The sequence below is a fragment of the Paramisgurnus dabryanus genome, chromosome 21 (assembly GCF_030506205.2).
Source record: "Paramisgurnus dabryanus chromosome 21, PD_genome_1.1, whole genome shotgun sequence".
Classification (NCBI taxonomy): domain Eukaryota; kingdom Metazoa; phylum Chordata; class Actinopteri; order Cypriniformes; family Cobitidae; genus Paramisgurnus; species Paramisgurnus dabryanus.
This window is the reverse complement of record NC_133357.1, coordinates 8,469,967-8,495,277: the sequence shown is the minus strand read 5'-3', so window position 1 is coordinate 8,495,277 and position 25,311 is coordinate 8,469,967. Positions and strand designations below refer to the sequence as shown.

At 36.4% G+C, this 25,311-nt stretch overlaps 1 protein-coding gene across 4 annotated transcripts; it reads left to right on the top strand.

The window, feature by feature from the left end:
- Positions 1 to 261: 261 nt before the first annotated feature.
- On the top strand, positions 262 to 24,214 carry LOC135750316 (AP-1 complex subunit sigma-2). Of its 4 annotated transcripts, XR_010532688.1 has the most exons (7): positions 262 to 395; positions 1,308 to 1,486; positions 4,818 to 4,926; positions 5,004 to 5,141; positions 8,727 to 8,802; positions 19,634 to 23,050; positions 23,823 to 24,214. XR_010532688.1 is itself a non-coding variant. In XM_065269108.1 (6 exons), the coding sequence occupies exons 2-5, from the start codon at positions 1,308 to 1,310 to the stop codon at positions 8,772 to 8,774; spliced, it is 474 nt and encodes a 157-aa protein (XP_065125180.1). In that variant the 5' UTR covers positions 262 to 395; the 3' UTR covers positions 8,775 to 8,802; positions 23,823 to 24,214. The 4 variants fall into 4 exon arrangements, 2 of the variants coding, with proteins under 2 accessions (XP_065125180.1, XP_065125179.1); XR_010532689.1 differs by lacking the exon at positions 8,727 to 8,802; XM_065269108.1 differs by lacking the exon at positions 19,634 to 23,050.
- Positions 24,215 to 25,311: the final 1,097 nt, after the last annotated feature.

Here is a 25,311-nt window from a genome sequence, read left to right as displayed (position 1 = left end):
GTCACAAAAGCAGCCAGACACGTTCAGATAAAATGCTACAAAGATAAAGTTGCACATAAGTTTATATTCATCGTTATTGAGTAATAAATCTCTCCAGCTTTAAATCCCCTGACAAATCACCCTTACAACAACACTAAAGCAAGTGTATTTTCACCGCTGACTGACTCAAGAAACAACTAATCAAATGCGCGGGCTCCGCTAAGAGGCGGGAATAACGGTATTTATGCACCAATAAGAAACCTGCAGGCTGGACCGTCCGACCAATAGCAAGCGAGTCGTCAGCTGACGCTGTTTTGCATCTATTGTACACAAGACTCGAGTGGAGACAGACGCACTGAAACACTGTGAACTCATGTCAAATCATTCAGCGTTTATTATCTGACCTCTTCAGAAAGGTAACCGTCATATGATGATTTATTGATTTATTTTCTGTAAAGGGTTTAATTCATTTTATGTTTGAAATGGTTTGCGTGTCTAAAAAGCAACATGCATTGGAGATCACGTGTTGTAAGTTAAATATTGCAAGGAAATGTGCTTACAGTAAGTGCATAACACTGCATTAAGTGTGTTTATATTTATAAGTGTGCATTTTATTTTTGACTGATTTATAAATGTAAATATGGATATAATGTATATGCAAATATTTGTATATGTGAATATGGTGAATGAATGCAATGTTTTGTTATTCTCATGATCTGGTCCTACATTAACTTCAAACAATGCATTTCTTGTGCCAGTAAATGAGTTTATCTCTGTTTATTTATATAACACAGTTACTGGGATCTTAATAGTTTATAAATAAGAGATTATAAATAGGGCTGCATAACAACCAATCGCAACTAATCGTTTGCAGAATAAAAGTTTTAGTTTACATCATATATTTGTATGTATTGTGTATAATAATTATATATAGATCAATACACACACATGCATGTATAATTTTAAGAAAAAAGTTGTAAATATTAAGTATAAATTATATTTAAATATAAAAATGCACATACACATGTAAATATTTCTTAAATACTCTCTTAAATTGTGTGTATTTATATATACATAATTATACACAAAACACACACATAAGTACAGGGAACAGATTGAGAGTCATTCAGATTTATTATGAGCTTGTATTCAGTCAAATATTGTGTGTTATCTGTTGTTTGTGTGCGTGTGAACATCTCAATCATGATTGATTTCATGGCACATAACTGTGTGAGCGTCTTGTCTGTCACAATAGATCAAGTCTTCTGACTGCTAGTAATCCTTTTAGAGAAAAGTCTGATCTCTGATCAGTGTTTGTGTGTCCACAGATGCAGTTTATGTTGTTGTTCAGCAGACAGGGAAAACTCCGGCTACAGAAATGGTACGTGCCCCTGTCCGACAAGGAGAAGAAGAAAATCACCCGGGAGCTGGTACAGACCGTTCTGGCCCGTAAGCCCAAGATGTGCAGTTTCCTGGAGTGGAGAGATCTTAAAATCGTGTATAAAAGGTCAGAGTTAATCTGTTAATCTCATTTAGGAACCTCTTGTGTTTTTAAAGCTGTAGTGTGTTCAAATATTTTTTCATATCCCAGTTTAACTTAACTGGCATTGTCCGTGAGCGGGTTAATTTAATATTTTGCATGTAAATTTTAATCTATCACGACAAAGTATATATCATTGGAAAATCTAAGAATGTAGTTTTCATATTGCAAAACATTTGAGCAGTTATAACAGTAATGCAGTGACAGGCATTTAATAATTTGTGATAAGAGTATGCAGCAAACCGTTGACACCTAGTGGCCGTTGTTGGTAAAACCACTAAAAGTGTTACACAAACCTCTTTTTTTTGATAATTTGATGGATATAATATATACTTTATTGCATACATTTTATTTATTACAATTAACCGCTAAAGAAAAAAAAAAATATTTTGACCTCCAGACAGTTTCGTGAAAAACAAAGATCTTCTTTGGGTCTTCTTTAAGATTAGGTTTTTAGACCAAAAACTTGCTATTATTATTAATTTGAAGGTGTACATCACCTTTTCACCCCCCTCACTCAAAAAGGGCTACGCCAGTGAAGGTATGAATGTATAGACAACTATTAGTCATTTCTATATAAACCTTAATTTAACCTGACATGTGTTTGTTTGCATTTGAGCTCAGAAACCGGTTAATGAATTTATGCCATGTTTATTCATCCATGCTGTGTGAATCTAAACTCATTCCTAAATGTTTGTAAATATTAGCCCAGCTTTAGTTCAACAAGCGCTAGCTGTCAGCAGTTTCTGGGTGTTTTTAATCAAATTGATGACTACAAATGATTGATCGGTTTAGGAAATCTTGGTTGTGAATTTTGTTTGGATTATAATTGTGACGGTGCTTTGAAGGTAATATGAAAATAATGTATATGCATAAAATAAGTTTAAGATGTGCATTTAAGAAAAAAAATTGTATTTTAACTTCATATCGGATTACAAATGTATAAATATTATATAAAAAAATAGTAATTGTTATGGACACCATTGAGCAGAAATTATAAAGATGTTTTCAAGCAAAGCTGGTGTCCATAACAATTACTATTTTTTATATATAATATTTAATTTATAGGAAAGATGATTGGTTGAGAAATGTATCAAGTGCTAATGAATGTGACCTGATTTTTGGGGTGATATAAGTTCAGATTTTGCTCGGCACACATCTAGTGTTAATTTCTGTCCTGGTTTCCTCACAAACGTGTGTGATCAGGAGGATGAAAGTGATTCTTTTGTCTGATAATGGGCATGATGAGATGATGATGTTTCCATGGCAGCAGAGGATGAGAGGAACAGACATAATCACACACACGCACGCACGATGAGACCGAGTCAAAAAGTCTCACTGATATTCTGGTCTCAGGTGCATCTGTAGTGTTTGTGTGTTATGCATATTACTGAGTTAAAGTTTGTCCTTTTATTGTGTCATACCTGGGATTGTGTCTGTGTCTTATTTGTATTCAGTAGTGTCAGTGTTTTTAAATTATGCGTCCACACGTCTGCTTTATTCTTCAGTGTTTCTCCTTCAAATCAGGAGCTGAAACATGGATATTTGTTTATTTCTCGTTCCTTTAATTTTATTTAGCTGTGATTTCTACAGACCTTCAGGTACGCACATGTACACGGATATGATAAAGTTTATTAGTAAGCAGCGCTCATAGACATAAAAGATGATGATGTTTACTGTATCCTGCTGACATTTATGAGTCTTTCAGTCTCTTCTTACTCTTACATAATTGTCTTCGATTAATTTCAAAATGCACTACACACAGAAAATACAGAAATGACTTGCAGTATATTTACATGGTTATTCTTTCTATCTAATTGTCTTTTACATCATGTTAATTTGAATAAAACAAGTATGTAACAGAGTGTCAGGATTATTAAATGCTATTATTATTTTAAGCAAGTTTTGCACTTTTGTATTTGCAGTATGTTAATTATATTCAGTTATACCACAGGGCTGTTGAATGCTTTATTCTGATTGGCTGAGACAACTAACTTATCAAATTTTATAAAAAAAGGCACCAGAGCAATGTTTGTGTTAATCGTGGTATAAGCAGAATAATTGTGCATTATTTTCTTATTATTCAACGGCCCGTCGTCAATTATTGCTTACTTTGTACATCGGCAATTTCATGCAAATGTCAACCTTCTTAAAAAAATGCATAGTTTTTAACCATACTGATACCTCAGTGGTTTAAATATCCATGCAAAGTCTCTAATAAAGTTTTTAAAGCATTTTTTTATTTTTATTTTCTATAGGCAGGTACAAATTTCATAACAGAGAAATGTCACATACCACTGTTTCTTCCTCATAAATGCACATACAAAACTTTAAATAGAATAAATATAAAATTTTCTTTGAAGAGCCGTCCCTTCTTGGGTATTATTGCTTCTGGTTTGTGTAAATTCACAGAATTTTTAAGTATGTTGTCTCCCAAAAACATATGTCCATTTTTTTTGGTACATTCGTAATGCATGCATATTTCCCTCATCTAAAATAGACAACATGAGTATAGACTGATAGTTTTCTGATGTCATCAGGTGAAAATATAGATGGTTTAATGTATTGGTGATAAAAGCTTTCTTTGAGAAATTATATTACAAGTTTTCACTATAAATGTATCTTGTAAATAAACCAAACTGCACTGTAAAAAGACAGACAAGATCAGATGATCAACAATCAGATCTTAAAATCTGTCTCTGTATCTCCTGTTGAATCTGACTGTGGAGGACACGTGCGTGTTTTAATGAAGATATCTGTCCATGCTTAGTCTCGGCTTCGGGCGGTAAACCGGTTTAATGTATCTGATATGTGCTGCCCTGCTCGACATCTAGATTGTAACATGTGTTTGTGAACAACATTACTGCTCTTGGAAATGCTGCTTGTTTGTTTAGGAATGATGGGATTTAAAGCAGAAGTTTAGGACATATTGATGACATTGTTCAAATTGAGAATAAATGAATGTCGTCCTTGTTGAACACAGCAATACTTCAACATAGACAGAAATGTGGCTCAGCATCTCTTACTGCAGAGAAAGAGAGAGAGAAAGAGAGAGAGAGACTCTGATCTGCCTTACAGACAAGAATGGAAAGATAAATGAATACAAAGCGCATGCAGTCTTATTAAATGAAATGCAAACACATCCAGAAGTAAATGATTGACAGGAGAACAAACAGAGACTCTTTTGACTCTTCTCTATGACTTTTGCATGTAAATAATCTCTGTTATGATGACTTGTGAAGTGAGTGATGATAATTTAAAGGATCATGACTTCTACATGTCTGTGTGGTTTTAATAGATATGCCAGTCTGTATTTCTGTTGTGCCATTGAGGACCAGGACAATGAGTTGATCACTCTGGAGATCATCCATCGATACGTCGAACTGCTGGACAAATACTTTGGCAGCGTAAGTCTCAACTATTAAAGCCGTTGTGTTGTGTGTTTGTGTACAGGTGTAAAAGTGAATGTTTTTCTCAAACTCAGGTCTGTGAACTAGACATCATCTTTAATTTTGAGAAGGCTTATTTTATCCTGGATGAGTTCCTGCTGGGCGGTGAGGCTCAGGAGACCTCAAAGAAGAACGTCCTGAAAGCCATCGAGCAGGCAGATCTCCTGCAGGAGGTGAGATCCAGAGATCCAGTTACTTTCTACTATTAAACTCATGCTGAAAGCTTTCTATTATAACACTCAATGATTAATACTTCTTATTGAAGAGTTGATGATTTTTAATGAAGAGCTTGTGATGTTTATTATTACTGGAGGAATCATCAAGGTTTGAATGATGTAGATCAGAAACACGCTCGATACATGAATGTTCCTGCATTGATCAATCAAACATGCTATTAACTAGCTGGTTAAATCAGATTGAAAGGAAACTGGATCACATGCTGAGGTCTAGGAGAGCACACATTAAAGTCAATGTGTATGACAGCAATGTGCTGAGCAGGATTTTGGCTTTAGGGCTTTTGTCGTCGAAATCTCTCTGAACACGTATTGGTTCTGGACGTCTCTGGTGCTTCATTGTTCATGACGGTATAAAAGAAAGAGAGTTTTATACACAATATCTGCTGGATCTGTATCGAGTCATTTCTGATCTTGAAGTACTTTCAGTTTTATCTCCTGTAAGTAATTGACTTTATGAAGTCTGTTAACATTATTTTGCTTTGTTTGTTTGGGCAGTGTAATATTTCCATCTTTACTAACCTTGTTGAGGTTTTCTGTGCGAGATCTTCTAATGGGAAATAGTTCATAAATCCCACACAGATCTGTTGGGATTCACGTGTTTACAGATGACACACAGATATTTAATCTCTTTTGTTTTTTGCTTTTGATTCGGTGTCATTGCTGAACATAAAGATGATTCATCCGAGCCGTTTAACCGCCTTCATGTCTTTCCCAATCCGACTGTCGTGATTTACAGAATCTAGACTTTCCGATACGTCTTCTTCCAGGTATGATTTATAGATTAGGAAACCCTGTAGTCTGTAGCTTTGATTATTAAAACTGAAGCTCATCAGAGTTCACAGCAGATTAAATCTAAACCTCTTCATAAAACCCAAAGTAGGTAGCAGGTTGAATTGGTTTGTTGAAATGAGTTCATATGATTAAAAACTCCCAAAGCCTGTCAAGAACATATCCACATCAGACAGAAAAATTATTATTATTGTTTTATGCATTTCATTTTTGCTATATAAAACATGTATGCATTTAAAAAGATTTAGATTTTTGGACTGATATTTGTTTGGATGTGTTCTTCAGTTAGTTACTAATGAAACCGGTTAGTTGTTGTTGTATTTCAGTACATGGTAGAAAATGTTGCTGTAGTTAAGCAGGTGTTTGCCAGTAACTAGATTAACATTGATGTTATTTACTGGCAACAGTTTGTTTAAAGTTAAATGAACATAATCAAGTCTCTACAGAATAAAACTATAATATAAGAGCCTCATGCTAAGCATTCTGGGAACCAGAAATCATCAACCTTTTATGTTTTTTTCCTTCAGATTTTGGTTCCCAGAATGCTTTGCATGAGGCTGTTATTTTATAGTTTTATTCTGTGAAGATAAAGATATGTTAATGTTTAATGTTGACACAGCTGACATTAATAATGTCATTTCTAGACATTTTTAACGTCATCAGAAATGTTTTATTTCCAGCTGTGCCAAAAGATTTGTTTCTGTGATCTCGAGGTGAAGGTTTCAGTGAATGAATGTGATTGATGTGAAAGGCTGAAGTATCCCTGGATTAAAGTTGATTCAGAGATTAGTTTCAAATGAAGTCGTGTAGACTCATGCAACCTTTAAACCTGGGTTTGGTGAAGTCTTCAGATCAGAGATTCACATAATCATCTGCGGTCGTCCGCCTGGCCAAATTACAGCCAGAGAAGAAGAGAGAGAGAGAGAGAGAGATGTGATGGGATGGGATGTCTACGCTTCAACGGTCTGATGTGACCTAGATGTGCATCTGACTCAGAGCTGAAACATTTCAATCGCTTTAATCTGTCTCTGTGTGTTATTGTTATAAATGAACAGGTGTATTAACATGCAGTATAAACCTCAGGGCCGCCTTTATGTGCTGCTGATCTCAGGTCAGCTTCGTGTTTCAGTATTTAATGAATCCTGTTGAGTTTAATGAGTTTAGGTGTTGCCGTTGTATTGTGAGTTTTGCTGCTGGTTTTTGGGTTGTTTGTCACTGTTTATATTGTTCGTTTATTAAATTAGGGAGGGGGTTTTTGTGTTACTGAATTACCATTTGTGTACATTTACCATGAAGCTGTATACTTTGCTATGTGTTTTTAAAAAACTTTTTGTTTTCAAAAGATTCTTGTTATTATTATGAAGATAATTGTAAAAAAAAAGAAACAAACTTTTTCTCTTTATACAAATATGTATTTATATTTTATTTGTCAAACTAATATTTAAAGACATTTAGTCATGTCCCAACCTAGTTCATAATGAACTAGTCCATTGTTTACTCTAGAAAATGCTGGTTTATTTTTAACCCAGCGTTGGGTCAAAAAAGGGACAAACCCAACCTGTTGGTTTGTAATTTAACCTATGCTTTGTTGTTTTAACCCTGGGTTAATTTAACCTAGAGGTTTTCAAACTTTTTATTTTGTGAAGAGGTATAATCTATCCCAGGACCCATAACTTTTAGTGTATTAGATCAAAATCATTGTCACTGCTAGTTATTAATTGGATTAACTTTTGTTTTATCCCTCTCACTTGAAATACTTTGGTGAGTTAATAAGAATAATGGTAACACTCTAGTGTAGTGTATAATTCTCACTATTAACTAGTTGGTTATTAGCATTAATATTACCAAGATATTGGGTGTTTATTAATACTTATAAAGCACATATTAATGCCTGATTTTGCTAAACCTTATTCTACATCCTTAATCCTACCCAATTCCTACAAATACTTAAACATAACAACTACTTAATTAAGTATTAATAAGCAGTAATTAGGCGTATATTGAGGCAAAAGTAGTTAATAGTTAGTTTATAGTGAAAATTAGACCAGAATAATTAATGCGTTTTATATGATTTATTTGATCTGTTTCAAGCTTATCTTTGTATCATTTACTAGGATTTAAAAAAGTTATTAGTATACCCAGTAATGGTAACACTTTAGTATAGGGACCAATTCTCACTTTTAACTTTATTAGCTTTTTGTTAGTGCTTATAAAGGACATATTAATGCCTTGTTCTGCATGACCATATTGTACATCCCTTAACCCAATCCAATACCTAAACCTAACGGCTACAACAACTACCTTATTAGCTATTAATTAGCAGTAAATTGAGAGTTTACTGAGGCAAAAGTCATAATTAATAATCAATAAGTGTTCTCCATACTAAAGTGTTACCAAAGTAATTCAATACTTTTTTGGAGAGTAATCTGTACAGTAATCGAATTAATCTTACATGATTGAAGAGGTAACTAGTAATTAATTACTTTTTTGACCAACACCGAAAACCGTTAATTTAACCCACCGGCTGTGTTTGTCTCTTTTTGACCCAGCACTGGGTTGAGAATAACCCATCATTTTTTAGTGTGACTTCTCACACATTACACAAATAAAATCACCGTGTTCATTTGGTTTCTTTGACTCCAGATACATTTATACCAACATAATATTATTTCCACAGATTGATGTGGTTTTGTACTATGGGGCTTTTTGATTGGCTGGTGTTTTTGTTCGTAGAGCCAGACTGAAGACTGGGGAGGTTTGGCCAATGAGGAGGTCTTATAAAAGTCCCGCCCACTCGGTCAGCCTATTGGTAAATGGTGTGATTTGCCTGATTTGTGATTGGGCATGATGACGTTTGCTTTGATTAGAGGAGATGTGATGATGTGAGCAGGAGGATTTCAACTTCTTAACCCTTGACCTTTGATCTAAAGCAAGATTTAAGCCACATCCCAATTCAAATACTACACACATAAAAAGTATAAACTTCTCTGATTGAAGTGTGTAGTAAGACAGTACCACATCTTTGTGTTTTTATATCACACACCTGCTGATGCATGTTTTATTTTACATGTCTGTTATGACTTCTCTTTAGGTTTGAAACTTGACAAACTTCAGCACTACATTACAGTTCATACTGTAATCGTTATTTTACAGTGCAAGGGATTGTGGATATTATTACTCCAGAAATCATGAACAGTACAGTATAAGCTAGCTGCTAGGTACTGTAAATTAGGATGTGGCTTCAGTCTTTAAGGAAAAGTTCACCCAAAAATGAAGTTTTTATTTAATCACTCTCATGTTGTTCAGAATGTCTGTGGTGTTGATATTTTTTAATATGAAATACAAAAGAAGTTTCCATTCGATGAAAGTTCATACTTTAGTGTCTAGGGCCTTAATCGTGCGTTCACACCAAACGCGATTGAAGCAAATAAATTGCGTATCTATCCACGCGTAGTTAAACGCTGAAATATTTTTTGTTAACGCACTTCATTCACGTGTAAAATATGCGTAATACACTTTATTTGCCTACTTTTAACTTTTAGTCTCAATATATTATATATAGAGCTCAAATTGAGTAAAGAGGATTGTCCGAACTCCTCCTTTTTATTTCTGTTTCTGTAAAAGTTTGATGACACATCAAACAGCTCCGGGTGTTAATTTTCTTAAAAAACAAAAATACTTTTTTCATTTTCATAATCAGATCGCTGTTAGTTTTCATTGTAAAGCTCTTCCAGTATGAAGCTGTAGATTTGCTCTTCTGTTGGCTCATTTCTCAAATATAAATCTTGACAGATGTGGTCACTGTAAATGTATTAAGTAAGTTGATAATGTCCTGATATTTGTTTTTGGGTGAGCTTTTCTTGTAAAAGCATACTAGTAGTAAATTATGCCGTTTGCTCAATGTGATTACAATACCCTTAAGCACATTTCTGTTTAAGGACACAATGTGTTCCTACTCACACATCCTCCTCAATCAGACGCTTAACATTTCTGTCGTGTCGTTGCGATGCCTGATGAAAACTAACTGAGCTGAAGAAACACTGAACACATTTAACTGCATTTTGGTGCTCATTGGTTTTGCCTGCTTAAACATACAATGTGTTATGTACTCATATATTGTGTTAGCGAGGGTGTGAGGACGTCTCAACGGGTGAGAATCTGATTATTTGTGTACTGTGCATAAATATCCCATCAGAGAAACATCAATCACATTCTGTCTCTGACATCCAATCACATTCACTCACTATCAAAAAATATAAAGAAAATCGTTTTTATGATGTTATTTTCAGGACAAATAAGCACATCTCCCTCCTATTTATATATTTTGAAATATAGTTATATGGACAAATATATTAAGGGATGTAAATAGTGTAGCATTTTAAAGTCATTGCTGTAAAATGACTTTAATGGTTTTGTCACAGTGATGTAAACCAATATATTTCATCAAAAAGAGCGGAACACATTTTGGGGGAAATCTGCCTGTGCCATAAAAGCACAACCCATTCTTATCAAATGTGTATAAATAGCACACATTTGAAAAGTCGTGCAATACATAGAGCAAATTCCAATTTTGCGTGCATATGATACGCCAGTCCTTTCCTTTAACTTATATGGATATAGCGCATCTTCATGTCATTTTATTTATTGGTTTCTCGTTTGTTTTCTGTTTTTTTTAACAAAAAGTTGTTCTAACCCCAAACCCAAACGACAATGGTAAAAAAATAAACCAGTAAATAAAAGACACAAAAACATGCGCTGTATAAGTGAACAGGAAGGACTGGCGTATCGTGCCAAATTGAAATTTGGCATATATGTATTGCAAGACTGTTCAATATCGTGCAATATGCATTTCATAAAAATGGGCTGAAGAACAACACCAAAAATATTTTACATCAAAATATGAAGATAACTCAGTTTTTTTAATTATTCAGTAATCTAGTTTTTTGGTTGTGCATTCCAATTAATATCAATTCAACTGCAGTTGGTTTGTTTTGTTGTTTTGGTTTGTTGATTACCTTCATAACTTAAAAAATACAGCTAAGTAGCACCATAAAACTAAACTAGATAGTAAAGTTTGAAGACAAACTTTATGTTGGCTTGAGAAAGTGTAGCCGGAACGTTTAAAACGGTTTGACATAAGTTTAGTTTAGTAGGCTATCTGGCTGTTAGTATGTTTAAGTATGAAGGTAGCATGATTTACCATAAAGCTAGCATGATGCTAGCATGATTAGCATGAAGCTAGCATGATGCTAGCATGATTAGCATGAAGTTAGCATGATTAGCATGAAGCTAGCATGAAGTTAGCATGATTAGCATGAAGCTAGCATGATGCTAGCATGATTAGCATGAAGCTAGCATGATGCTAGCATGATTAGCATGAAGCTAGCATGATGCTAGCATGATTAGCATGAAGCTAGCATGATGCTAGCATGATTAGCATGAAGCTAGCATGATGCTAGCATGATTAGCATGAAGCTAGCATGATGCTAGCATGATTAGCATGAAGCTAGCATGATTAGCATGAAGCTAGCATGATGCTAGCATGATTAGCATGAAGCTAACATGATGCTAGCATGATTAGCATGAAGCTAGCATGATGCTAGCATGATTAGCATGAAGCTAGCATGATGCTAGCATGATTAGCATGAAGCTAACATGATGATAGCATGATTAGCATGAAGCTAACATGATGATAGCATGATTAGCATGATGCTAGCATGATTAGCATGAAGCTAGCATGATGCTAGCATGATTAGCATGAAGCTAGCATGATGCTAGCATGATTAGCATGAAGCTAACATGATGCTAGCATGATTAGCATGAAGCTAGCATGATTAGCATGAAGTTAGCATGAAGCTAGCATGATGCTAGCATGATTAGCATGAAGCTAGCATGAAGCTAGCATGATTAGCATGAAGCTAGCATGATGCTAGCATGATTAGCATGAAGCTAGCATGAAGCTAGCATGATTAGCATGAAGCTAGCATGATGCTAGCATGATTAGCATGAAGCTAGCATGATGCTAGCATGATTAGCATGAAGCTAGCATGATGCTAGCATGATTAGCATGAAGCTAGCATGATGCTAACATGATTAGCATGAAGCTAGCATGATGCTAGCATGATTAGCATGAAGCTAACATGATGATAGCATGATTAACATGATGCTAGCATGATTAGCATGAAGCTAGCATGATGCTAGCATGATTAGCATGAAGCTAGCATGATTAGCATGAAGCTAGCATGATGCTAGCATGATTAGCATGAAGCTAGCATGATGCTAGCATGATTAGCATGAAGCTAGCATGAAGCTAGCATGATTAGCATGACGTTAGCATGAAGCTAGCATGATGCTAGCATGATTAGCATGAAGCTAGCATGAAGTTAGCATGATTAACATGAAGCTAGCATGAAGTTAGCATGATTAGCATGAAGCTAGCATGATTAGCATGAAGCTAGCATGATTAGCAGGAAGCTAGCATGAAGCTAACATGTATTGCGTTGCTAGGGTACTAAGTTTGGTTGCTAGTGAGAAAATTGGCATCCCATAATGATCACCCTTCAAGCCACAAGTAAAACGGTCCAACCCCCGTGTCTCTACAATGTTCTGATGCGGAGATATAAGGCTTTGTTTATTCCGTTACTAGGGTACTAAGTTTGGTTGCTAGGGAGAAAATTTGCATCCCATAATGATCACACTTCAAGCCACAAGTAAAACGGTCCAACCCCCGTGTCTCTACAATTTTCTGATGCAGAGATATGAGGCTTTGTTTATTCCGTTGCTAGGGTACTAAGTTTGGTTGCTAGGGAGAAAATTGGCATCCCATAATGATCACACTTCAAGCCACAAGTAAAACGGTCCAACCCCCGTGTCTCTATGATGTTCTGAAGCAGAGATATAAGGCTTTGTTTATTCCGTTGCTAGGGTACTAAGTTTGGTTGCTAGGGAGAAAATTGGCATCCCATAATGATTACACTTCAAGCCACAAGTAAAACGGTCCAACCCCTGTGTCTCTACGATGTTCAGATCCAGAGATATAAGGCTTTGTTTATTATGTTGCTAGGGTCTTCATATTTTGTTGCTAGGGGCGTGGCTTAATACCTCAATAAGAATCCTAAGAGACTGATTGGATGCCTGAGTAAAATGAGCCCACCCCTATGTCTCTATGACACTCTGGTGCAAAGATATCCATCTGGGCTTTTTATAATGGTAGTCTATGGGAGATGTTGCTAGGGTACCCAAAATTGTTGCTAGGGGCGTGGCTTAATAGCTCTGGGGTGATCCTAAGAGACTGATTGGATGCTTGAGTAAAATGAGCCCACCCCCATGTCTCTAAGACACTCTAAAGTGAAGATATTCAATCTGGGACGCTTTTATTCCCTTTTATGGGCATGTTTCCTGCCCCATTATAAGTCAATGTGAACTTTTGGGGGCCTCTTACACCCCAGGGGTACAGCTTACACCCCATTGTGAGGTATGTTCTTACACAGCCTGTCAGCCTCCTTAAATGTGGTAAGCCACAAGTTTCTACAAGTTTCTCACTCGCAGCTATGACCCGTCAAAGTTTGTCTCAATGTTAAGTCAATGGAAATTTTGGGGTGTTTCAGCGCCCCGTTTAGGAATTCGGAAGGTCCCATCAGTTAGAAAAGATATAGCACACCTCGTCAGATCAGACCGAAAGTCTGTCCAAAGTTTGATGGCTGTAGCTTGAAAGCTCTAGGACGAGTTAGAGTTAGAAATTTTAGTCTCAGAAGAAAAAGAATAATAACTAGATAGTAAAGTTTGAAGACAAACTTTATGTTGGCTTGAGAAAGCGTAGCCTGAACGTTTAAAACGGTTTGACATAAGTTTAGTTTAGTAGGCTATCTGGCTGTTAGTATGTTTAAGTATGAAGGTAGCATGATTTACCATGAAGCTAGCATGATGTTAGCATGATTAGCATGAAGCTAGCATGATGCTAGCATGATTAGAATGAAGCTAGCTTGATGCTAGCATGATTAGCATGAAGCTAGCATGATAAGCATGAAGCTAGCATGATGCTAGCATGATTAGCATGAAGCTAGCATGATGCTAGCATGATTAGCATGAAGCTAGCATGATTAGCATGACGCTAGTATGATGCTAGCATGATGTTAGCATGATTAGCATGAAGCTAGCATGATGCTAGCATGATTAGCATGAAGCTAGCATGATGCTAGCATGATTAGCATGAAGCTAGCATGATGCTAGCATGATTTGCATGAAGCTAGCATGATGCTAGCATGATTAGCATGAAGCTAGCATGATGCTAGCATGATTAGCATGAAGCTAGCTTGATGCTAGCATGATTAGCATGAAGCTAGCTTGATGCTAGCATGATTAGCATGAAGCTAGCATGATGCTAGCATGATTAGCATGAAGCTAGCATGATGCTAGCATGATTAGCATGAAGCTAGCATGAAGCTAGCATGATGCTAGTATGATTAGCATGAAGCTAGCATGATGCTAGCATGCTTAGCATGAAGCTAGCATGATGTTAGCATGATTAGCATGAAGCTAGCATGAAGTTAGCATGATTAGCATGAAGCTAGCATGAAGTTAGCATGATTAGCATGAAGCTAGCATGATGTTAGCATGATTAGCATGAAGCTAGCATGAAGCTAGCATGATTAGCAAGAAGCTAGCATGAAGCTAACATTTATTGCGTTGCTAGGGTACTAAGTTTGGTTGCTAGGGAGAAAATTGGCATCCCATAATGATCACCCTTCAAGCCACAAGTTAAACGGTCCAACCCCCGTGTCTCTACAATGTTCTGATGCGGAGATATAAGGCTTTGTTTATTCCGTTGCTAGGGTACTTAGTTTGGTTGCTAGGGAGAAAATTGGCATCCCATAATGATCACACTTCAAGCCACAAGTAAAACGGTCCAACCCCCGTGTCTCTATGATGTTCTGAAGCGGAGATATAAGGCTTTGTTTATTCCGTTGCTAGGGTACTAAGTTTGGTTGCTAGGGAAAAAATTGGCATCCCATAATGATTACACTTCAAGCCACAAGAAAAACGGTCCAACCCCTGTGTCTCTACGATGTTCAGATCCAGAGATATAAGGCTTTGTTTATTATGTTGCTAGGGTCTTCATATTTTGTTGCTAGGGGCGTGGCTTAATACCTCAATAAGAATCCTAAGAGACTGATTGGATGCCTGAGTAAAATGAGCCCACCCCTATGTCTCTATGACACTCTGGTGCAAAGATATCCATCTGGGCTTTTTATAATGGTAGTCTATGGGAGATGTTGCTAGGGTACCCAAAATTGTTGCTAGGGGCGTGGCTTAATATCTCTGGGGTGATCCTAAGAGACTGATTGGATGCTTGAGTAAAATGAGCCCACCCCCATGTCTCTAAGACACTCTAAAGTGAAGATATTCCATCTGGGACGCTTTTTTTCCCTTTTATGGGCATATTTCCTGCCCCATTATAAGTCAATGGGAAAATTTGGGGGCCTCTTACACCCCAGGGGTACAGCTTACACCCCATTGTGAGGTATGTTCTTACACAGCCTGTCAGCCTCCTTAAATGTGGTAAGCCACAAGTTTCTACAAGTTTCTCACTCGCAGCTTTGACCCGTCAAAGTTTGTCTCAATGTTAAGTCAATGGAAATTTTGGGGTGTTTCAGCGCCCCGTTTAGGAATTCGGAAGGTCCCATCAGTTAGAAAAGATATAGCACACCTCGTCAGATCAGACCGAAAGTCTGTCCAAAGTTTGATGGCTGTAGCTTGAAAGCTCTAGGACGAGTTAGAGTTAGAAATTTTAGTCTCAGAAGAAAAAGAATAATAATAATAATAATAAAGATAGTAAAGTTTGAAGACAAACTTTATGTTGGCTTGAGAAAGCGTAGCCTGAACGTTTAAAACGGTTTGACATAAGTTTAGTTTAGTAGGCTATCTGGCTGTTAGTATGTTTAAGTATGAAGGTAGCATGATTTACCATGAAGCTAGCATGATGTTAGCATGATTAGCATGAAGCTAGCATGATGCTAGCATGATTTACCATGAAGCTAGCATGATTAGCATGATTAGCATGAAGCTAGCATGATGCTAGCATGATTAGCATGAAGCTAGCATGATGCTAGCATGATAAGCATGAAGCTAGCATGATGCTAGCATGATTAGCATGAAGCTAGCATAATGCTAGCATGATTAGCATGAAGCTAGCATGATTAGCATGAAGCTAGCATGATTAGCATGAAGCTAGTATGATGCTAGCATGATTAGCATGAAGCTAGCATGATGCTAGCCTGATTAGCATGAAGCTAGCATGATGCTAGCATGATTAGCATGAAGCTAGCATGATGTTAGCATGATTAGCATGAAGCTAGCATGAAGCTAGCATGATTAGCATGAAGCTAGCATGATGCTAACATGATTAGCATGAAGCTAGCATGATGCTAGCATGATAAGCATGAAGCTAGCATGATGTTAGCATGATTAGCATGAAGCTAGCATGAAGTTAGCATAATTAGCATGAAGCTAGCATGAAGTTAGCATGATTAGCATGAAGCTAGCATGATGTTAGCATGATTAACATGAAGCTAGCATGAAGCTAGCATTATTAGCAGGAAGCTAGCATGAAGCTAACATTTATTGCGTTGCTAGGGTACTAAGTTTGGTTGCTAGGGAGAAAATTGGCATCCCATAATGATCACCCTTCAAGCCACAAGTAAAACGGTCCAACCCCCGTGTCTCTACAATGTTCTGATGCGGAGATATAAGGCTTTGTTTATTCCGTTGCTAGGGTACTAAGTTTGGTTGCTAGGGAGAAAATTGGCATCCCATAATGATCACCCTTCAAGCCACAAGTAAAACGGTCCAACCCCCGTGTCTCTACAATGTTCTGATGCGGAGATATAAGGCTTTGTTTATTCCGTTGCTAGGGTACTAAGTTTGGTTGCTAGGGAGAAAATTGGCATCCCATAATGATCACCCTTCAAGCCACAAGTAAAACGGTCCAACCCCCGTGTCTCTACAATGTTCTGATGCGGAGATATAAGGCTTTGTTTATTCCGTTGCTAGGGTACTAAGTTTGGTTGCTAGGGAGAAAATTGGCATCCCATAATGATCACACTTCAAGCCACAAGTAAAACGGTCCAACCCCCGTGTCTCTATGATGTTCTGAAGCGGAGATATAAGGCTTTGTTTATTCCGTTGCTAGGGTACTAAGTTTGGTTGCTAGGGAGAAAATTGGCATCCCATAATGATTACACGTCAAACCACAAGAAAAACGGTCCAACCCCTGTGTCTCTACGATGTTCAGATCCAGAGATATAAGGCTTTGTTTATTATGTTGCTAGGGTCTTCATATTTTGTTGCTAGGGGCGTGGCTTAAAACCTCAATAAGAATCCTAAGAGACTGATTGGATGCCTGAGTAAAATGAGCCCACCCCTATGTCTCTATGACACTCTGGTGCAAAGATATCCATCTGGGCTTTTTATAATGGTAGTCTATGGGAGATGTTGCTAGGGTACCCAAAATTGTTGCTAGGGGCGTGGCTTAATAGCTCTGGGGTGATCCTAAGAGACTGATTGGATGCTTGAGTAAAATGAGCCCACCCCCATGTCTCTAAGACCCTCTAAAGTGAAGATATTGCATCTGGGACGCTTTTATTCCCTTTTATGGGCATGTTTCCTGCCCCATTATAAGTCAATGGGAAATTTTGGGGGCCTCTTACACCCCAGGGGTACAGCTTACACCCCATTGTGAGGTATGTTCTTACACAGCCTGTCAGCCTCCTTAAATGTGGTAAGCCACAAGTTTCTACAAGTTTCTCACTCGCAGCTTTGACCCGTCAAAGTTTGTCTCAATGTTAAGTCAATGGAAATTTTGGGGTGTTTCAGCGCCCCGTTTAGGAATTCGGAAGGTCCCATCAGTTAGAAAAGATATAGCACACCTCGTCAGATCAGACCGAAAGTCTGTCCAAAGTTTGATGGCTGTAGCTTGAAAGCTCTAGGACGAGTTAGAGTTAGAAATTTTAGTCTCAGAAGAAAAGAAGAGGGAATAATAATAAGTTTAAGTGCAACAACAGTATGTTGGCTTTCTCAAGCCAACATAATAATAACATGATAACATAATAATAAACATGTTTTGACAAAAAGGTTAAAATACGGAGTTATCTCGTTTTGCAACGAACTCTTCATATAATCACTTTATTTTCTAGTTTTTATTGTGTTGATTTAATAATGAGTTTTTTCACTCATGATTTATGTTAGTTTTAATATCAATAATGTGATTATATTTGAAGCTTTAAACTTGAACAAAATCCCCCTGTTGTATTTACCGAGACGTTTTTATGAAAGCAAACAATCCCCCTCATTGTGTCGCTGCGGGGTTCTCCTTCAGCTAATGAGATGCTTAACCTGAGAAAGTAATTCCAGAACATTCCTGAAAGAACAGAGACATTCCAGACGGATTCTGAGCTTAAAGTCCTGCAGCGAGCGCTGTAAGCCGGATTCATTACAGAAACTAAACTGTGAACTGAGTTTGACAAACCTCAAGGAACAAATGTGTCCTTCTCAATTTTGTTGGAGTTGAAAGCAAATAAACACGGAAAAAATGAAAAGACAATCATCTACTGCTACAATAAAATGTCCCATACCATAAAACATTGAGTTACCCAATCTGTCACATAATGACTACGGCAAACCAGCTGTGCTCCCACAGTTAACCCGTTATCCTCCTACAATACCAACAAGTAGTCGCAAAGTGTCGCATGAGCAATACATTCACAGCTGTTGCTTAAAGTCCCTGTTTTTTATAGGACGGTGACACCCGTTGATGTATGTGTGTGTAGTCAGATAGACAGATATGCAGTGTTAATAAATGAAAGAATATGACAAATGTACACAATACCTAAAACATACAGAATGAATCCAAACATCATAACAAGAAAACCGAACTCTTTACAGTAGGTAAAGAAAGTGTTGTGCTGTTCTTATATCTGAACCCATAGACACAGAGGCTATGATATAACTGTTCTCAGGTCAGTATTTAGGTGTCTCTGATCTGTCCTGCAGGTGTTCTGAGTCCAAACACATCATCTGAGTCTTCTGGACTCTTTCAGAGTTAATCTGGTTTAGATGAACGTCAGGTCTCAGGTGTGTGTTTGTGTTGTTTGTGTAGCTGACAGGAAGAGACTGTAGATGGACAGTTTTGTGTTGATCTAACCAGTTAGTCACTGTGTATTTGTATCTTTGTGTAGAGGTAGGTTTGTATCATCACTCAGTCATTGTGTTTGTGTTGTTTTTAAAGATAGGTAATATTTCCATGAGAAGATGTCTTCATTATGTCCTCCTGTCTCAGTTCATGTCCAACATTTCAATCCGTTTATAATGCGGTTCACCATGCTGTCCGTTCATATAGATCGAGTAGAGTAAATTACTTTATTACACACATAACATTTAATCTGGTTAAATTGGTTGAATGTGAGTGATTTGAAGTGAAGTAAGTTGTGTGTTTGTGAGTCTTGTATCTCCAAACCGAGTGTTTTCTGATGATGTTTGTATTGTCATGTGTTTTTCACTGCATGTTGTGTTGCACACTGCATGTGTCATCTGGATTTTTCACATCAGATGTGTGTGTGTGTGTGTGTTTGTGTGTTTCTCTTCAGCCTCGACATGAGTACTTTAACGTGCCTGTGTACTGATTGGCTGTCGGTTGCTGTCCGTTCTGCATGCTGAGCCCCACCCACTTCACAACACCCCTGCTGGCTCCGCCTCTGCATCTGCACCGTCCTATCAAAGAGCTGCACCTCCAGTCTCGTTTAACCCCTTCATTGTGTGTAAATTCAGATTGTGTGTCTCGTTGTGTGTCGTTTATGTGCGAGGTGTGTTTGTGATGTTATTCATGTATCACTCAATGTGACATTCATTCATGTAGCTGCAGGTAATGTGAAACGCACGTTGTTTCATATTCATTGGAAAAATTCAGATGAAGCATTTTAGCTCACAATATTTAAGTCTTTTTTCTTTAAAAATCTTTTCCTTAGTTCTCTTATAATTTACTTGCTCTTATTGGTTTTAAGATCTCATAGGTGTGTTTTTCCCATATAAGATAACATGACAGCGTGTATATATATATAATGACTTCTTTGTGTTCAGTTGAGTAAATGTTGTCATATATGCCATGATGATGAATCAATTAGAGAATTTTTATATTTAGGTAATATTTTCCCTTTAAATCATCTAAAATGTTTTGATGTTTTTGTAGATGATGTGTTTGCATTTTGTGGGGTTGGTCTGTGTGTGTGTATACACTAAACTACAACACAACAGCTATGCAGGTTCAGTGGTAATACTGTAAATATAGTGTTGTAAATTATATGATTGTGTGCGTGCGTGCGTGCGTGCGTGCGTGCGTGCGTGCGTGCGTGTGTGTGTGTGTGTGTGTGTGTGTGTGTGTGTGTGCATGCGTGTTTTCTGTGGTAGCAAGTTTTGATTTAGTTTTTATACAGCACATTCACATTTATACTGTAGTATGATTACAATCAAATATAATGACACTGCTTTATAAAACATCAGACTTAAAGACAAAAAAATTATTCAGATTGAAATGCAAAAAGGATTGGGAAACTCCAGCTTGATGTTTTTGCTTTGATATATTTGTTACATAGATTCAGTCTGCGTCCAAATACCCACACTTGGCTGTGCACTTGACTACTTACCCAAGTGTTCTAGTGAAGATCCTAAGTGTGCATGTAGAGTTATTCACCCAATGGGACTTAGCAAGTGTAAAAATGTCAATCCAGGTACTGGCAGCAATTTGCACCAAAATATATTTCTTTGTCTTCAAATAAAACGAAGACATAAAGACTCTGAAACGAATATTTGCAATACTTAAAGATGACACTTATCTGAAACTTTCAGAAGCAGAATTATTTGCATCTGTAAAAAAAAAATCTTTATTTTGTGCATGCAGCTTTATTAAAGTTTATTGTTTATGAAGTCTCTAAATAAACCACACAATTAATATTTTGTCCTAATTATGTGATAAAAGCAGTGGCAGATATTGTACAAAAGACAAAACAATGTTTGCGCAAATGAAATGTGCAACACTTTCCGTTTTACTGCCAAAAAATGTCATATCCATTTATAAACGTACAATAAAAAGTTTCTGCGACATCCCACAAGGTTTGGGCAAAAGTCTTACGATTTACATCCAGAACATGATGCATGATGGGATACATTTTGTCTTAAATACCGCTCTGAAGGAGGGTTAAGGGCACTGCACTTTGCCAGTTTTAAGATAGGGGCTCTCGAGTGGCCGAGTCCGCAAGTGTGGGTATTTGGACGCAGCCAAAAATGTGATTTATTTGTAATTAGGATGAATGTACAGCACTTTTAGATGTTCCTTTAGATGTTTGAATCTCCTTTAGTTTTTATGATAATTTATATAAAACATTGTGTTCTTTATTTATAGTGTTTGGTTTAAAGCAGATGAATTCTTATTGCAAAGTTTCTGGCACAAATCCGCTCGTGAAAATATGAGGTGTGATTGAATAGAAGACATCATCAATAATTGTGGTAAAAATAAATGAATGAAATACAAACCTGTGTTTTTTGATGAATGTCATAATAGTTTAATTTTCAGTGAAGATAAAACATTTGGTTTGAGTACATAAATCACAGAGATCACAGGGGTCTCCTTGATAAAACTGTGCGTAGGATAAAAGTCTGCACAAAAACCAAAATGGCATACCCAAAAAAATATTAAGACACATAAAACAAAGCGATGTTCCCTTTAATAATCAAAGATCACCTGCAAGTGTGCGTACATGAATTATCCTCAGATCCCACCCTGCAAGCCCATCCTCCCATTAGTTTTTTTTTTTTTATAAATCACAACCTTTGTGTGGAAACTGCACTGTAAAAAATACTTTGCTGCCTTAAAATTTTTTGTTAAATCAACTCAGATTTACAAGTCATGTCAGCAAAGATGAGTTGTCACAACTTATAAAATATAATTTTTAGTTATAACAACTTATCTCTAGTCAAGATAAATAATAGTAAGTTGAAATGACTTGTAAATCCAAGTTGATTCAGCAAAAAATTTTAAGGCAGCAAAGTATTTTTTACAGTGTGGTGTATGCACGTTTCCAGACCTGTTTTGTGCGTGTGCACACTTTATAAATGAGACCCCTGATCTCTCTGTGATTATATAAAGTTAATATCTGCTCTTGACAACAAACAATGCAGAAGAGAGAAATACTGTACATTTATTGGGCTTCACCACAGGCCAAACACAAGTGAGTCTTCATTTAAACCAAGTTTTTGGGGCACAGAAATCATAAGTCCTGATCCAGATGTGCCTTTACCACAAGAGTACTGAGCCCAAAAGACATTTCAACAAATCTAAATTGACCATATATTTTAATATGTGTATTTAATAAACAAATGAAACATAAATGTTATAATCTATAATCAGAATGTAATAAATGGAGTAGGGCTGCATAACAATCGTAACTAATCGTTTGCAGAATAAAAGTTTTTGTTAACATCATATATTTGTGTGTATTGTGTATAATAATTTTGTATACATGCATGTATAATTAGGAAATATTTAATATATTTATATATAATTTATTTTATTAAAATTATACATGCATGTGTGTGTATTTATATACACATAATTATTATACACGATACACAAACATATATGATGTGTGTGAAACAAAAACTTTTATTTTGTAACCGATTAGTTGTGATAAATTGATCTGCCCTAATATGAAGTAAATCCACCACAATCCACTGTCAACAAACATCAGGTTAGACTTTATTCTGGTGTGGATCATTCACTTTTAACTTAGATGTTGTGTGTGATCTTTAAAGGTTCTCCATGTTCTTGACCGGTTCTTCAGCTGTGTCCTGGATTCAAATACATGCTTTCTACATACACAATGTCTTTGAAAGCAGACCGCAAACCTTTATTTTAAAGGGTGTAAATGAAAGCTTTTAAATATTGACCCACTTACTTGCTCTTTTCTTTTTGTTCCCTATTTTTTTGTCTCTGCTGTGTTCAGGATGCCAAAGTAAGTTGAGTGTTTTTAAACATGTTTTTTGTCGTCATTGTGTGTTTCTGTCATCTGTGAGTCATTGCACATTCAACCCACATGATGATTATTTTCAGATCTCACAGGATAATTTTAGCTCGGCCCATCTCCATGTGCCTCATCATACGCATCAAATAAACCTGCTGCGCCCGGAGGGGTGACAATACACCCCCCAAATCTTAAATATATATAGAATAAATATAACATCATGGACACTAGTCATAAAATGATCTTTCAGCCTAAAATGAAAAATCTGTAGTTATTTATTGGTGTTGTTTCAGACCTGTTTGACTTTTATGAGGAGAGATTTAAGTCACATGGATTTAAAACAGAGTTTTCATGTTTTAGTATTTAACACACATTTTATAGGTAAAACATGTTTACGGACGTCACCTCTTAGCCAGTAAATCCATCAAACACGGCTTGAATTGAGTCTTCTGTTTTGTCTGTGTAATGTTTGTGACGTGTAAAGAAGTATTGTATATTAAAATAACTAATGTTTGACTAATAATAATGATTCAGTTATTCCTGTTGCATTTCTTTACATTCAGTTGTATACAGAAACATGATTTTCTAATATAACTGAACAGTAATGATTGTGTAATAAGAGTTGTAGTAAATGCATGCAGGATCAATGGAATGAACTTATGAAAGCTTTCGTTTATCATCATGAATGTCTTTAGTGTTTGGTGGTAAATGTTAAAGCCAAACAGCCGGTTTGATCCTGGAGTGTTTGTTTATCTCCTTCCAGGAAGCTGAAACTCCCCGCAGTGTCCTGGAGGAGATCGGACTCACATAAACCCATCAGAGATAAACCGTACCAAACCTAAACCCACTGAGAGCCTGTCCATTTAAAGATGTAGCAAACACACACACAACACAACACAACACACACATCATGAGTTCATACACTGAAATATTGCTGTGATCAGACTCATGAATCAAGCGTCTGATGGATCTGCATCTGTACTCGTCTATCACACAGATTCTTCTGCTGTATTCACACACTAATGCAGAAATCTGAGGGAAACGTTTTATATTCTTAAGATCATTTTACACAATGTTTCCCAATGCATTGGATTTTGTAGCATTCACACACAGGTCACTTTTCTAATACAGCACTTACGAGTTGTTGACCCTGTTTGGCAACGATGCATCATTGAATTAATGTGAAACTGAAATCGAGATTGATGCACACCCACACACATCAGACCAAACAATCCAAAAGACAAGAGATTCGATCACAAAACCAAAGAGTGTTTTTATTAATTTCTTTGTTGTGTGTTAGATTTCAGTTTCAGGTTGTAAATATATCAGCACACTTTGTTTATTGAGATTTTATTTTATTTATTTTGTAAGGCTTTAAACAGACTACACAATGAAAACACTTACAGCAGTGCTGCAAAATATTGTTCAAATGTGTCTGAATGTGTTCACAAATATGTGTTGTTGCTTTCTCACCATCTTTAGTGTCCGCTGTCTCTGACTGTTTGTGAGTAACAGTTTGAAAAGACTCAAGCTGACTTATGGTTAAAAGTTTAAGTTAGTTAATCTGGTGATGTGTACAGCTTCATGTGCCATACCCTTAAGAAAATTTCCCATGCTTTTTTGTGGTAAAAGTGTAGTAACCATGTTTTTTGTGAATCGATTAATATAAGCAAAACCGTGGTTTTATTACACTAACCAAAGGTTAACTATGGTTTTTGAAAATCATGGTTGTCAAGACCATGGTTATTTTGTGGTTCTATAGTTTTACCATAGTACATTATGATTTTTTTTGTTTTAACTGTAGTAAAACAAAGGTTAATTTTCATAAGGGCACAAAATAGTGACTGCACACTCACTTGCAAAAAAAGAGTTTTATTGTCACCAACGTTTCGGCATATAGCCTTTGTTGGCATATAGCCTTAGTCAATGAAGGCTATATGCCGAAACGTTGGTGACAATAAAACTCTTAACAGTTAAAAGAACAGTTAAATAGTTAAAACCTAAAAAGTCATAGTTTTCAAAAACCATAGTTAAAATAATGGTAATCAATACACCCAAAAAACATGGTTACTACATTTTTACCACAAAAACTTTGATTAATTTATTTGTGTCCATGGCAAAAAAATCTGCTTTTTTACGTGCCTTTCGCACAAATTTCTATAAATAGTTTTTTTTGTCTGTAGCACGACTATTTTTTTCATGTCATTTTATATTTTTTTTTTTTTTTTTCGCTTGGGGTTAGAATCACTTTG

What these genes read in the sequence shown, in the direction of transcription:
- LOC135750316 (XM_065269107.1), top strand. Translation starts at nt 1,308, where the DNA reads ATGCAGTTTATGTTGTTGTTCAGCAGACAGGGAAAACTCCGGCTACAG. An exon ending in TGGACAAATACTTTGGCAGC is followed by an intron (nt 4,927 to 5,003) that starts GTAAGTCTCAAC and finishes TCTCAAACTCAG; the next exon opens with GTCTGTGAACTAGACATCAT. An exon ending in AGGCAGATCTCCTGCAGGAG is followed by an intron (nt 5,142 to 5,940) that starts GTGAGATCCAGA and finishes CGTGATTTACAG; the next exon opens with AATCTAGACTTTCCGATACG.